We start from the raw sequence: 15,818 nt of genomic DNA, 5'->3' as shown, positions 1-15,818 counted from the left end.
GACCTTGAACAGCACCCTCCACAAAAAAAATGGATAGCAGCTGCATCCCTCTCTGCTGGAGCAAGGGGGCCTGCATCTATGCCCAGCACCCCCTGCCAAGTATGTACCAATAAGTAACAATCCACACGCCATGTTGTGTACTGACAAATATAGCATGCCGTCAGATAGGTTCTCGTGGATTTAACTTAATGATTTTCTACTACATAGTATTAGATCCATCTCATTGTTTATCAAATTTAAAATATCCCGGAAGACCGTGCACTTTGGTATCATTATCTAAATCTAAAGCAAGTGTGTTTGTGTTTTTCCTTTGCATATCTCAAGAACCATTCATCCAATCTACTTCGCATTTGGGGCGTGTATTGTTGAGGACCCCACGATGTGCTTTCTTGTTGCAATTTGGCCAGATGGTGGTGCTATTATAACAAACTTTTGGCCTTTAACTTTTGATTAATAAATTGTGAATAGTGAAAACAAATAAGTTTATTAAAAAAAATCATTACTGCCTACATACAGTATATTTTTAATAATATTTCTGGTATATTGATAGCATATTTATTTAATAAGTTTATCTAATCTAATGTATTTTTTTATTCTGTCCTCCATATCGTTCAACTGAATTACGGTTTCTTATCATTTGTGGGTTGCAGTGGTACTGAGCTGGGATAAGGCTGGTGAATACGAGTGTTTGGGGAGATGGTGGTGATAGGTTACTGTGGTAGCTCAGATCACACACATGCTCATACTCACACACACTCTTTGTGCTGGTCCTTTGGGTTTTTTAAATCGGCTCACCATGTACTACGTCATATGTATGAATATACAGTAGATATATTTAGACTTCTTCTTCTCTGTCCCCTGGTATAGATAATGCACATCCTTGGCAGAAGACAGAACATAGTGTTGGGAAAGGGGAAGGGCGGAAGAAATTGTTTGAGGATAAGAGAAAGATGAGAGGGAGGAAGGAAGAGAGATGGTTCAATAGGACAGGAGGATCAAATGGAGATGTAAAAGGTCTGTGAGACGAGCGACTGGAGGAGATTAAAAAGAGACGGGAAGAAGAACAGAGTTGAAGATGAAGGGGGTAAAGGATGGGTAAGGAAGGATAAATGGATGTGATGTGTAAAAAAAGAAAGGAAAAAATGAAGGCTTTGGAAAGAATAAAGAGGGATAAATGTGAAGAATGAGCAACTGAGGAAAAGAGGAAGAGAAAAGGATTCTAAGAAGACAGAGGGGCCTATAGGCTCTCTCTGGATCGTGCTAACCCCAGTAACCCGGATACCAGTTAGACGAGGAGGTCCAACTCCAGGCTTCTGTGGTTTTACAGGCTGACTGTCAGTCACTGGAGCCCCGCTGAGAGAGGGGGTGGTGGGCCTGGCAGGCGCCTGCTCCCCTCCTGGCTGCCTGCATGTCCTAGTTGATTTGATTCCTCCTTTTTCGTTTGAGTGTGTGAGGGCATGCATGTGGGGACTTAATGCAGTTATGATGAGTAGAGATTGTTGCAATGAGAAATGGTTTCATCTGTCCTGTGCTGTGTAGTACACCTATTTTAAAACAGTCATTTATGTGCTATGAGATGCATATTTTGTAGTAACCCAAAACTGATTTTGCAAGTGGTAGTCTGGGAATTAAAGGGCAGCCTTTTGTAATATAAAGGCTTCTGTGGTCTAAAGTTTGTTCATTGCACATTAACGCAGTGCTGTTTAGCAGCCAGCTTGAAAGTCCCAGGTGTCAGATCTTTACATGTTGGTTAATAGTATGTGATGTAAACCCTTGATCTGTACCACAAATGGATGCTTAGGCTTTACGTCAAAGCATGTCAGAGATATTCATAACAATGTCGTATGTTTTGTGGACAAACAGGCAAAACATAACCACTCTCTAATTCTTTGTCAGAGATTATTAAGCAAAACAAATACTGCATCAGATATTCATTATTTATTACCTATCAACCTGACCTCTAGTTCATAGATCCAGTCACATACTGGTTTGTAGCTTTAGTGTTGAAGGGCTATGTTAACAATAACCTCTTTTGATAAATGCTGCTGAAAAGCAGGTAAACATACATTTCCTAGTTATGTGTTATGTAACAGTATTTACAGCATTATATACTGTATGCATGCACCAAGGCAAATGTAGGTATGCCTACTTCTCTAATAGGATTTTATCAATCTGTTTGTAGTATTTAGGTTAAGGTTACGTGTGTGTGTGATTGTGTCACTGTTGTGTTTTGTGTCAGTGTGTGCAGTGGGGTGTTACAAAAATGTGGTGCTTAATATCTAATCTGATTACTGACTGACTGAGCAGCAGCAGATGGCTGACTGGTTTGTGACTGTAGCTCCTCTGGTGCAACTGCTTCTATTTAAAAACCAGTTGCAGTCAAATGGATGTCCTCAATACATTTTTTAGTGTGCCCCGCTGAGACAAGGCATGAACAACAGAGCTGCTGTTATTATGACTGAAGGTACAAAAATTTACTTTTTGTTCAGTGAATGTTGAAATTTTACCAGTCACTCAATAGACGAGTGAAGCAAATCTACTAGACATTTGCATATTTTACCAGCATTTGGCTGGTAAATGGTGCTAAATGGTCGTTGGTGTTGGCCTGCCCCCGCTGCTGAAAGAAATCCTAGAGGAAACAGTGCACAGTGATGGTTTTCAGTCAGGTAGACCGGGTCGGTAGTTATACACAGGGCAGCTGGTGTTGTTACAATGAGATGATATTAATGTTATTTCTAATGGGATCATAGCAGTAGTGTAGCAAGCACCTAATAATCCCCAAGTATCTGTGGTATTATTTTAATTGGAGGATAATTGTAACTGATAATTATAATTGTAATTGTACCCTAAGAAGACCATTCATAATGTGATCTTCAATAATATGTTGTATTTAAGCCTTGAGGGTCCCCAATCCATCACACCTACAGGACAAGCTCACGTTAAAAAAACAGTACACACAAATGTGCATCTGCTGAACCAAAACATTTTAGCTTTCACTCTTTATCTCCACTCTTTTTAGAACACAGATTTTATCTAAAAACCAACCAATCTCCATATTGCTGTTATTAAATTGCAGAGATTCAGCGAGAAAATGCTAAATAATGTAACCTAACCTGGTACAGCATAATATAACATAGGCAGTGTTTTCACTTCTTGCCATTAGTCTCTGGAATGTGTTTACAGGTAATGGCATTAAACATCTACATTTCTATTCAAGTCTAAATGCTTGGACTGATTTTCTTACAGGTGAGCAAAAAAACCCTGATGATTTCAGACTCTTTATATGCAAAAGGTAAAGACAAGTCAATATTTCTGCTATCTTATCACATCCTATCTAAGCTGTAGAAACAAAGCCAAACGGCACTTCTCTTAAAAGTAAGTGATTAACAAAAAAACTAATAATATATCTAGAGAGCATACATCTATAGCAACTGGAAATGAAGGAGGGCCATTGACTTTAGCATCACCCTCGCCCTCTTGGACCATTGTCAAAGGACAGTTGAGAGCTACCAGTATCTTGGTACGTCAGCGACAACAAACTGGCACCATGAATGACCAACACAAAAAACACTGGGCAACATTAAACTCTCCTTTGACCCTAGTGCAAAAATGCTTAATTTGCACAAAAGACAATTGTTACCTTGCACCTATAGATTTTCCCACACACTTTATCTTAAACAATCCAAATTTTTATCATTCACAATTTTCTTTTTATAGACTTTATTGTTGTACTCTTACGTGTGTACTGTCATCATTTATCTGTGCTCTGCCACAAGCCGACTTTCCTCCGGTGGGAGAATATAGACATGAACTGATATGAGGACGATAAAACAATAACAGAAAGGTTAATAATGCCAAGAGAAGTGTAATAACATGAAAAGGAGTGAGATGCCTTCATGTCATAACATTCACTAAGTAGACACAGGATGTGTGTTCACATCGGCTGCGTTTCACAAATTACGCATATAAGGTCAATACAAAGATGCAAATGGATGCAAAGAAGACGCAAATGGCACTCAGGGTAAAACTTCAGTCATGCTTTCTGCATGGATGGTCACACCGACATGAACCAGCGAGGAAACGTTTTTATCTTTTATACTCTGCTCTTGTCTCTGGTCTCTGCTCCGGACAAACCAGCAGCATTCATTTTCTCCTCATCTGCTTAGTTAGAAAATGTCAGATGTGCACGGACACGTGAAAACCCACCACATGGGACCACTGCAAAGGGGCACGTCAGATGGTGTAACATCACTTTGGCTGTGTGGGCACACACCCTTGTGGATGTGTCTAGCATAATGTGACACAAAGCGAATTTACATGGCTGTATGAACAGCGTAATAATGTGTATGGGACTTGTGCACAGACCCGCAGTTTTTCACACACACTCACACTCACACTCACACTCACAAACACACACACACACACACACACACACACACACACACACACACACACACACACACAGAGGCATTTATTTCAGACTTTGTCTTTGAAGAGGCAACTGCAGGTCAAGTTGTCAAAAGTGCTGACACAATTTTCCCTGCATCAGTCTCCATATTTCAGTCTTTTTTTTTCTCTCAGTAAGAAGTGATCTGACCGTGACCTGAACACAACACAGAAATGCTGAATGTAGTGTTGTGATGTTAACAGTAGTGATTTTTGTGCTGGCTACAGGCGTATCAGGACAGTAGAGAAACAACCACGGTGGACAGTAACAGTAACTCAAACAGTTTGTCACTATGGTTTATTGACTAGTATTTCATGGATTAAATAAGTTATCAGATATAAATAATCACATATTTGATCCCTGATAACCTGGCAGATGATGATGATGATGATTAACATTTTTGACAGTTTTTTTCTGAAAAGTATTTAGTTGTAGATTATATTCCCCCAATGCTTGAAATGAGCCAAGAAATGAGTCCGTCAATCAGATTCACTTTCCTTGCGTGTCTTTTGTCACTACATGAATTCACAGTCAGCTGAAATCAGTCACTGCAGTAATGATGACTTGACAAAGCCTGCAGGAATATCAAGAAGTGACAGTATGACACAGGCAACAGCACAGTGTGTGTCTCGCACATGGATAAGATGTGTGAACCTACAGTAGAAACCTTCCTTAAAGAGAGAGTGAGAGACAAAGGAAGAATCTGTGGAAGTGAATGGTTAGTGCTTGTGTTTGCTTTAATACAGAAGTTTGCACTGCAGTATGAATATTTTTCCTGCTGTACTTTAGCAGTTTTCTCATATGAATTAGCACATAACAGGAGATTGACAGCTCTCACTTACTGGACATACTTTGGTTTAGTCAAGGGGTGGTAAAGTTGTGCAGGAGGCGGGACACAGACCCAGTTCATCATTTGTAAAGTTTCTTGCAGTTCCTTTAATTTGTCTGAGGATTTTGTCGTCGGTTCTTAGCGACAGAAGTTCCTGAATCTTCGTCTCTTCGTCTCTCCAGTTAGACATTTTCGCTGGCGTCCTTATGTTAATCATCCTTCGTTTTTTGCGAGCCGCATGATAGAAACGTCATCAGCGCGCCCACTCTCTCGCTGTGAATTCTCAGCAGAATGAGTGGTTGTTTAAGTGTGTTTAATGTTCGGTCAAACTGATTCTGACTTTTGTGACATTTTTTACTCTTCTCTAAATTGGACATCTTGTGCATTCTATGTGTTTATCTGAAAGCTTGTCATTAAAAAATATTTCAGGATACTACCTACGACCACTACTATTCAAGCTACTATCTACTACAGCCGCTGCTGTGGAACACCAGCATGTCCAGAACTATTTACTAAACCTCCCACAGTAGACCTTAGCATGTCAAGACAGATTTTAGAAACCACCAGATTGGAAACTATAGCCCAGCAGCCATGCTGGTATGGTTTAGACCTGTCGGCCACTTCCACTCTGCACTACAGGTAGGACTGAATGACCAGTTTGGTCATTTGGAGTTGTAGTGGTTGATTTAGTGTTAGTCTGTCCAGTCTATTTTTCAAAACTCATCTGATTCATGTTGAGCTGTGAGTCCATTAGGTCCTTCTAAAAGACCTTGTGTCAGTGTTTTGCTGGTTCATATTGACTCTTTACTCAATGACTGAATAATTTACTGACTGACTGGTTGGTAGGTAGCTTTCCTTACTGAAACTCTTTCTACATTTATTTGTTGTCTCACTGAGCAAGTTTACATGCACAAGATATTTATTTGCCCTTATTCCATAAAATACATGATTCCTACTAAGTTTACATGGTTAATAAAAATGAATATTCCACTAATATTCCCATTTACAAGCATCTGTAAAAGATAGGTGGCGAACACAGCCTCCCTCTTTCTTCCCTTCAACCACCTCCTTGAAAACTTCGGTCCAAAAACCTGTTGATATCAGAGTCTGCCATAATGTGTTTGTGCTTCTTTTCTTTTGGGCATGCACCTCTACCCCAGCCTTGGAAACTGTTGGCTTGTCGGTTTGTGTACAACACAGCAAAGTGCAGTAGAAACCCCAACTGAAACATTTATTCTGACCGCACTATATCAAATTCTTAATATTGTCATATTCAGAGTAATAGTGGAATATAAGCGTGCATGTAAACGTAGTGCTGCTGTGTTATCAAAGTTTTATTATCCCTCCTCCATCTAGATTTGTTCTTGAGTAAAAGTGGATTTGCATGACTTCTCTGTTATGTCTTTATGATTATTAATGCAGCTGGTTTTATGCCATGACAGGGTGCAGTACGATTGACAGTCTGCCAGTGACTAAGAGGTTGTTTGAGTGGGTGTTTTGCTGTGTCAGCACTTCTTTCAGTAGTGTGTTTTAGATAGTTGATGAAGCACTTTTCTTTAAGCGCCCTAATCGTGGATTTGTATTCTCCTCAACTGTGTAATGCTGCTATCACAAAATCAGAACATTTTCAGTGAAGATACAAAACATGTTGATTACAGATTACTTATTAACTCTGATGTCACATTTGACCGCTTTCTACTCTCTGTTTCTGCTCTCTCTTCTTCAGAATATGACAGTCAGTTAGCCCCAGCAGGAGCATCTCAATCGAGCATGGCGTCTTCTTCCTACTTGGAGCCCAACCTCAATCACTCTGCAGCGGGTGGTTGTGGGGTTAAATCCCGGTCTGGGATGCCTGGTGGTACCAGTGTTGGTACCAGCAGCTCTGCTGGAGGCCTTGAGCGGCCCTCGGGCTCCATGGACCGGGTTCTGAAGATCTTCCATTATTTCGAAACAAACAGTGAACCATGTACCTGGGCTAGTAACATCAGGCATGGAGATGCAACAGACGTCAGGGTAAGACACACAAATCTTTCTTACCTTTCTAGTCCTCCACTGTTTCCAATTTGCTTTTTTTGTTGTTCATTTTTCCTCTTGTTTCTACAGGGTGTTATTCAGAAGATAGCAGAGATCCACAAACTGCGCTGTGTGTCCTCTCTGGGCCTCCGTCTGACCCACCTGCACTCTGATGCACTCCACTGGTTACACCCCGATTTGGGTGTGTGTCACATCAGGGAGAAATATGAGAAACAGCATCCCCAGGAGGAGTGGAGGTAGAATTACAACAACATTAAAAGTTTCCCTCACTGTCTGCTGCTACTCCCCATGTCTTCCATGGCTTCACTTTTTCCATTAGTGAACTAGCTGCAATGGACACCCTCCTTCCTTAATGTTGTGCTAATATCAAACAGCAGGCCAAATAACATAAAATCACTTTATTCTCCTCAGAGAAAGGAGAGACACATTTTATGTGTAGGCCTATTGTGGTACCAATCCCTGTTATCTAAATACAATACATTTCCCCCATTTGTTAATATATTTGTCCCACCTATCAGTACATCTAAAGTATAAGAAGTCTGCTCACAACAGGCTACTTTACTGATTACAGTAAACCAATCCTGTCTTCTCCCCCCTAAGTAAAACTAGTCTTATCCACCATGATGCAAGTCAACTTGTAGAGAATGATTTGAAGTCAGAATTGTCCTAAGAAATTTCTACGCCTAATTCTAATATCTATACCTTGACATTTTCTTAGAGTTTCCACAGATCCCAGCCTTTCTCTAAAGCGTAAGGTACTATATTGGCCTGATTGAAGATCTTTAAATGTTGCTGGTGTTTTGGGTGTATTTGTTGCCTCTTATTAACTATAATTTATAGATCCTTATTCTTCCTATGTGTTTGATGCAGTTGTCTGATGAACCATTAAGGGGAAGATCTGCTCTGTTTGATAAAGGGGATCAGCTGCTGGTTATCTTAAAGCAGCTCCGTCTGTTTTCCACCTACACATAAACTGTACTGGTGCTGAGCCATTTCAGCTGATATTGTTAGCTTTTTTTTAACAATTCAGTCCTTTGTCCTGCTATTGATGTGTTACACCCAAAATCATTAAAATTTAAATGAATGCAAAATGAAGGAGTCGTTCACACCGCTAACATGCAGCAGAGCAGCTCTGCCAGTTGTTGCCGCTTTGCCTCGGAGGGAGGACAGCGGAGCTGCAAGCCCACAGGAGCTTCTGCTGCTGCCAAGCTATTGTTAGAACAGCTGAAGTAGCCCGGGGGATGAACCGACTCTTACTCCTCTCTCACTCCCTCGCGTGTTTCTCTTCTGTCTCGTGCACTCGCTCTTTTTCTCTTTTCTCTTTCTCTCCATCCCTCTTTCTCTCACATCTGTGTTTTCTCTTTTATCCTGCTCTCTCTTTTCTCTCAAACACGCATCATTTTCTCTCCTCAGTTCTTACTCTCTTTTTTGGTTCATTCATTATAGAACAAGGATGTTTTATTAATTTTGTCTTCAGCCTTGATTTCCATTGTTATCTAACTGGAGCTCACTACTCCTGACCCATTTCTCTCTGCAATATGTCAATCATGAGATGATGTGTCACTATAAACAATGATGGCCATCTGGGTACGTCTGTGGCACAGTTAACTGGCAAGTGTAACAGCAGGAATCTCATTATGCTTTATGGTATTACAAGGTTATCACTCTCACATAGTTCACTGTCAGCAAACTTCCTGTGGCACCACACAGTAATATAGTGAGGAGAGAGGGCAACACTTAGCCCCTGTGTTGGCAAACAGCCACCTCCTGAGGTGACTTTGAGCAAGACACAGAATCTATTGGGTTTTATTAAGTAGCTAACATGCTTTTTAAGACGCCTGTGAGGGTAGAGCAGGAGAAATGCAGAAAATAGTGCAAGGCAAGCACAAGAAACTCATCTAGGCCCACAGTGTGCATGACCATCATTCGTTTCTAGCTCCATACATAGCACCATGTGAAGCAGAGCTTTGACATAAAGCTAAAAACATCTTCTTTATTTTGTAAAAAGCCTCTCGGTCATATGCAAATATATCTATAATTGTATACATTATCTCTGAGCGGATGCCATATTTTTCTTATCAGGAATATGTTGTGGATTCTGTGGTATCTTCTCACAGATTTGTTATCCAAGTGTTTTGACATTAGCAAGTCAAATGCACAAATATTTGATTTGGTTTTGGAATTCTCCAGGCATTCCTATTTAATTGGATTTTCTGTCACGTCACATTGTATATTTGACATTTTTTTAGAAGGGTGTAAAAACTTTGTGAAAGGTGTTTGAAAGTGAATGTCTTATTGTGTGCCAGTGGATAACATCCCTTTACTTCTATAAATGAGGGCTTTTCCTTCTCTGTATACATCAAACTGGGTCCGACTGTGGGGTTTAAATGTACTGAGGCCTGTGTACGCGTCAGCTGTATGTATGAGTAAGTGTGCTCCTTCTGTCTCTATGCCTCAGACAGGCATTGGATTTGGATGCTGCAGGCTATTTCATATATGTGTGTTTGCATGCTGACTGTATGGTTATTTAGCCAAATTGTCTCTGTCATTCTCAGGTATGAGTTGCGGATGCGTTACCTTCCTAAAGGCTACCTCAGCCATTTCTCTGAAGACAAACCCTCTCTTAACTACCTCTATCACCAGGTGAGGCAACACCGCAGGATCACATAAAACAGAAGAGACTAAAAGGATCCTCCTTATGAAATATTATATTACTTAATAACATATACTCAATCTTCTCTGTCACTTCCTCCCAGTCGCTTAAAGTCTAACAAGGCAGACATACCTTTAACCAGATAATGAAAAAGATAGTTAACACTCTGCTCTTACATGGGACTACAGTACTGTTCGTCGATCTTAGCAATGTTGTTATAAAATGTTGTGTTGTCACATTTTATTTCTGCAGGTAAAGAGTGACTACATGCACCATATAGCTGATCAGGTTGATCAAGAAGTTGCTCTGAAACTGGGCTGTTTGGAAATTAGGTGAGAAACCCACACACACACTAGTTTTCCAGAATATCTCTGCCTGGTATAAACTACCTTAAGTGTCAAACTTAAGTTTGTTCCTTATGCAAAATATTTCCCTAAGCTCAGGGGTTCATTTAGGAGCGCTGCATGAAGCTTCTTAGGTTGTTCCCTTGCTCAAGTGTTTAGAGTAAGACTTTTACAATAGTTACATAATACATGTGCACTTTTGTTACCATGGTTACGCTTCTCTCACATTTTCATCATTTAACGGTACTTAGCGTCAGCATTATTGTCAGTTAGCTAGCTTTTCCAAAATGAACAACAAAGAGAATACAAAAAGAGAAAGAAAGCCAAACTAGATAGAAGATGTTCCACATATTGTTCAAGTGGAACAACAGTTGCTTTGAATCAAACCGTAGATGAAGTAATGAAGAAATATGAAAATTTCACTCTGACAGCAAGAAGGAAGCCAAACATCTTCCTCTTATGCAACAGCGTACTGAACAAAGCCTAATGACGATTTATTACCATTTTTCCTTCTCTTTGTTAACTATACAGGAGGTTCTTCAGAGAGATGCCAGGCAACGCCCTGGATAAGAAATCCAATTATGAACTATTAGAGTAAGATTGATTTTTATTTGATGCACACTGTAAACCACATTGTCTGTAATTTTTGGAAATTGATTTAATTTTGTTGTTCGGTTATTTTTTAGGAAAGACGTTGGTTTGAGAAGGTTCTTTCCCAAAAGCCTGCTGGACTCCCTCAAGGTGAGGCTTAGTACTGTTAATGTAGAAACAGTGTCTGTGACTTTCATCCATTTTCAGCTAAGAGCTACAGTAACAGAAGAGACAGTGGTGGAAATTTGGGAATACTCCTGTTTAATCAGCTGGATGAGCTAACGCCTGTTTGACTGAGCGACAAGCTGACCAGCAGTAAGACCAACTTGATGACTGAGTGGATGTCTGGCTGGACGTCTGATAATCCCATTTTCTGAATTAAGTTAAACGTCCTGTTGTCACTCGCAGTGTGCTTTGTCTGTTGTGAGTGTCTTGGCTCTGAACCAACGCTCTTGCAGAAGGACTTGAAACCCTCTGAAATGATTTTTCTCCCTCTTTATCAGGCAAAGACTCTTCGTAAGCAGATCCAGCAGACCTTCAAGCAGTTTGCTAACCTTAATGATGAGCAGAGCATCCACAAGTTCTTTGAGATACTCTCTCCCATCTACCGCTTCGACAAAGAGTGCTTCAAATGTGCTTTGGGGGTAGGGCAACACTCATTCACTCAGTTCATAAAGACAAAATTTGTTTTGTGTCTTTTCCATACCTAAAAATTGAGCCCCTTCAGCATTCACAGGGTAGAAAACATGTAGAGTGGAGTGCCATCTCTAATTTAAATAAATTGTCAGAACCATACATGTGACGCTAGCATCTTAAGATATAGCATTTGTCCCACAGTCCTGCATATCAGCATTTTACAGTATACTATAATGCTTTACTTACAGCAATGCATTATCACGTCATATACAGAATGCAAATGTTACTCAGTCCTCAAGGGCATTTCATGTCAAAAGTAGTGAAAACAGATGAGAACATTGCATTTGTTTTATCCTATCAATAGTTAATAAAGCAGATTATATGATATGTTTTAATGCTGTATGTCTCTCTACCTCTCCAGTCTAGTTGGATAATATCAGTAGAGTTAGCTATCGGACCAGAAGAAGGAATCAGCTACCTCACAGATAAGGGCTCAATGGTGAGTACTCAGTTGGACAACGTCTAACTTTGTACAGACAGTCCTCAGTTAAAGTTTAGTCCTTTTCACAACCCACTTTCTTTCAAATATCGTCTGATTTATTTATTCCAGCAAACAGATAATCCAGTTCAGTATTTTTCATGGACTTACAATGCTTTCAGTTATGTATACTGTGGTAGTGTTGAATGTTTACTACTGTATAAGGGAGCTTTATTTTGAAGGCCAGTGTAGCAATCCACCATACTGCCCTCTACTGGCTTTCCTCTCCAGTAGACACATTTTCTCTTGTCTTCAGACTTGTTGAAATTAGTCTTTAAATGCCAGTGATCAGATAGTTTTTGTTACAAAACAGATAATATGAGCTTAAAAAACACATATATATGTGGTATCACCGCATGATGTGATTAGGTAGTCTTCACAGCTGCAACTCAAAATGCAGAAAACAGCTGGATACCTGTAGTTCCAGTGCTTTATTGAATTTCCACTAAATGATGACAGACTGCCTGTCAAAATCTCTCCAATTAATTCAACGAGTTGATCATTGCATGAAAATGAACCAGCAGCCTGTTGAAGCAGCTGTGTGTAAGAGCTCTCTTCGGTCACTAACTACTCTCAAAGTGTCATTTAGTTTGATGTTGATGTATCTGAGAAGTAAGGTTAATTTTAGTTATTTTAGCGTTAAGTCCTCACTAATTATAATTTTATCGAAGAAAATAACTTTCTCTCTGTGGCCAATCAGTGAAAAGCAACACCATTGATGCAGTGTTTTTCTCTGGGTCTAGACCTTTTGAATCCACGCCACAGAGTTGACTGAAGATGTAACTATTTGACAATTCTGTCTGATTTCAGGCAACTATTATTTATTACCATGTTGTCTCTCGTGACCGATTGTCTTTGAGCAGTTTGCTACACAATAGCGAAGAAGCTTATGGCTACAAATAACATTAATCACCAAACAACAACAAAAAGGTGCGTAAACTAGGACAAAGCATTATGATAAGGTGATAATATAACCTTAATCTAAAGCTAGAGCAAATTAACGAGTGGCATCGACCGGTGAAACTGTATAAACCAAAAAGTCAAAATCATCGGAAATATCGGAGGCATTTAATATATCACAGAAAACTTGTTGCTGACGCAAAACAGCAGGTCGCTCCTCTTCATCCTCCAAGTTATGCCACCTTTCAACACGATGAGCCGAGACAAGCACTAATGCACAAAGGACTTTACACCTACTAAGGGCTAGGCTAGGTGTAAGATTTTAGTTATAACTTATGTCTACGTTTTAACTATTTCAGCTGTTCCAACTCTTATAATGTTAGCAGCGCGTTAACTCAGATCTAAGTTAGAAACTGGTTCAAACTGGATCACATCTGAGCTTACACTTAGCTGGTGCGTGACATTGGTTTTCTAGTACTTAGTGTTTTAAGGCATTGTTGTGTGTAAAAATAGAAATGCATGACTAACTGGTACCATGGAAAGAAATATGTCTCAGCCTTGTACATTGTTGCATGAATGATTGGCAGTTGTTTGAAAAGATCATTTTCCACCGCGCTGAATGAACATGTTTGTCTGTCTTTTTGTCTGCAGCCTACACACTTAGCTAACTTTAACCAGGTTCAGGCCATCCAGTACTCTGCTATGGAAGAGAAGGACAGAAAAGGCATGTTGCAGCTGAACGTAGCAGGAGCTCCAGAGGTACACACGCACACGCACACACATACAGACACACACACACACACACACACACACACACACACACACACACACACGCACATTGAATATTATTCCTTTGGTTTTCCATTGTGAAACATTGTTGCCTGTTGTTTGGATATTAAGTTTGCAATAATATGTCATGTTGTATTTGTTAAATAATTTAAATGTGTGAGAAATCTGCTTGTTAAACATTGTATTGTAACTTGTAGTAGTAAACAATCTGAAAAGTGGACAGGAGGGAAGGAAAAAGGCACTTGGGAGGGGGAAGGCGGGTGTTGCCATCTGTACTCGAGTGTCTGCATGAGTGTGCCTGTCAAAAGTGTGTTTGCATGTGCGTGTGTGTCTGTGTGTGTGTGCGTGCGTGCATGTGCGCGCACACTGGTAGAAGACATCCCTAATAAAGCTCTCATTGTGTCACTGTGAAGCAACACTCTGTCCCACTAATCCTGTGTGTGTGTGCAGCCCCTCACAGTCACCACGGCATCGCTGACTACAGCAGAAAACATGGCTGACTTGATTGACGGCTACTGTCGGCTCGTCTCCTTAGCTACTCACTCCTTCATCGTCAGAGTCCACAAAGGTAGAACGCACAACTTCCTTATGTATTTTGTGTGCTCACTATACACACGCATTTTGATATGTTCTGATCTATTGCAGCATTATAATGGTTCAGGTGTGTGTGTTGTTTTGACAACAGTAACTTGGTGAAAAAAACAAACAAAACAACATGTACTATAAATAGAACTCAAGGTTGAAATTGCCGTCAGCCATCTTTCAAACGTATCGAGGTGTGATTGTGGCTAATAAGGCTTTACGCTTGTCACTTTGAATAACCAGCCGATGTTAAGCGAGCCTTTTCTAAAAATAACTACGGCTACAAAGTAATGGTTTCAGTGATGTAGTTGTGAGGTTCTGTGTCTAACTCATGTTGTTGTGTCTGCAGAGGGGGACAGAGCTCTGCCGTCTATCCCCAAGTAAGTCAGCACTCTTTTTGTCTCATAAGTTGATTCATCAAGTGAAAATAAGTTGTCCGTTTCCTGTGAGACATAAAAGAGCTTTAGTTGAGGTTTAGGTGTTGCAGTAGAAAATAAAATCTGATTTCTTCCCATTAACCACAACAACGTTGTTTGATGTCTTCAGTTGTTTTTATTTAGTTGTTACTCATTTAATTTAGTGATTCAGAATGTGCTTTGATGGAAATTTGAATGAGAATTGCTGACAGTAATATGTTTTTAGTCCAAAGCTCAATGAATACATTTCAGTCCTTAAATTGCTTATATAGTGGATATAATATTCTTTAATAAGAAATAGACCCTTTTTTTTTTGTTCTTAATGTTCTAATGTTGGACATTGTAAAGTTAGACACACATGACAGGATGTGGGAGGATCCTCCATTCCTCTGGCTGTGCAACTGTCTTCTGGAAGCTTTAGATGAATATGAGCCAAAAGCTGATTTTCTCACCTCTTTGTGTCCAGAGTTTCGAATCATGAGAGGCGGATGGAAAAACGGATGGACGGAGTTCGGACCCGAGCTGTTTGTGTCTCAGGTATAAACTCCTGTCTCGCTTTATCCTTTTCCTGTTGCTCTGTTAACGTTCCTGTCTGTCTGCTGCTCTAAATGTCACGAATGACAGTGACTGCTAACAGTTAGATAAAGGCTTCATAGATTGCAGTGAAGAGTCCTTGTCTCTCCAGCTGCTCCCATAAAGAGATTTAGTCACTGTCAGTCTGCCTCTGCCCTGTCTACTGACCTCTGACTAACTCAAAGTTACACAGATTTAAATGAAGATGACTTTGAATAAAGCATTGAGTCATAATATCTGTGAACTTGTTTTTATATCTTTTAACAGTAAAACTAACACGTATCTCCCTTTGATTCCCTCTGTGTGTGTGTTTCATGCTGCATGTGGCTTCTGCAGGTCACACTAGTGGCGATGGTAAACAACATTCTTTCTATTAACCTAACCATCCTGTATTAGTAACTCAATGAGATTCCTGCTCTTTTTTATGTGTGTACAGTATCTCTCTGTATCTGCCTCTAACTGTTTGGGCCTTATCCATGACTCAGC

General features: G+C 40.0%; 1 protein-coding gene across 4 annotated transcripts in view; it reads left to right on the top strand.

Moving 5' to 3' along the window:
- Positions 1 to 15,818, top strand: part of LOC310950727 (focal adhesion kinase 1-like) — a 72,123-nt gene that overhangs the window by 19,096 nt on the left and 37,209 nt on the right. For all 4 annotated transcript variants that reach the window (XM_083918684.1, XM_083918682.1, XM_083918683.1 and 1 more), the window contains exons 3-14: positions 7,003 to 7,289; positions 7,380 to 7,546; positions 9,866 to 9,953; positions 10,216 to 10,295; positions 10,839 to 10,901; positions 10,994 to 11,048; positions 11,402 to 11,542; positions 11,956 to 12,033; positions 13,624 to 13,731; positions 14,212 to 14,329; positions 14,693 to 14,723; positions 15,226 to 15,296. In XM_083918684.1, coding sequence (XP_083774810.1) covers positions 7,047 to 7,289; positions 7,380 to 7,546; positions 9,866 to 9,953; positions 10,216 to 10,295; positions 10,839 to 10,901; positions 10,994 to 11,048; positions 11,402 to 11,542; positions 11,956 to 12,033; positions 13,624 to 13,731; positions 14,212 to 14,329; positions 14,693 to 14,723; positions 15,226 to 15,296 — 1,243 coding nt within the window. In that variant the 5' untranslated portion in view covers positions 7,003 to 7,046. The remainder of the gene's footprint in view (positions 1 to 7,002; positions 7,290 to 7,379; positions 7,547 to 9,865; positions 9,954 to 10,215; positions 10,296 to 10,838; positions 10,902 to 10,993; positions 11,049 to 11,401; positions 11,543 to 11,955; positions 12,034 to 13,623; positions 13,732 to 14,211; positions 14,330 to 14,692; positions 14,724 to 15,225; positions 15,297 to 15,818) is intronic.

Source organism: Echiichthys vipera (genome assembly GCF_963691815.1).
Source record: "Echiichthys vipera genome assembly, chromosome: 8".
Taxonomy (NCBI): domain Eukaryota; kingdom Metazoa; phylum Chordata; class Actinopteri; order Perciformes; family Trachinidae; genus Echiichthys; species Echiichthys vipera.
Note: the sequence above shows the minus strand (reverse complement) of the source record. Positions and strands in the feature narration are given on the sequence as shown.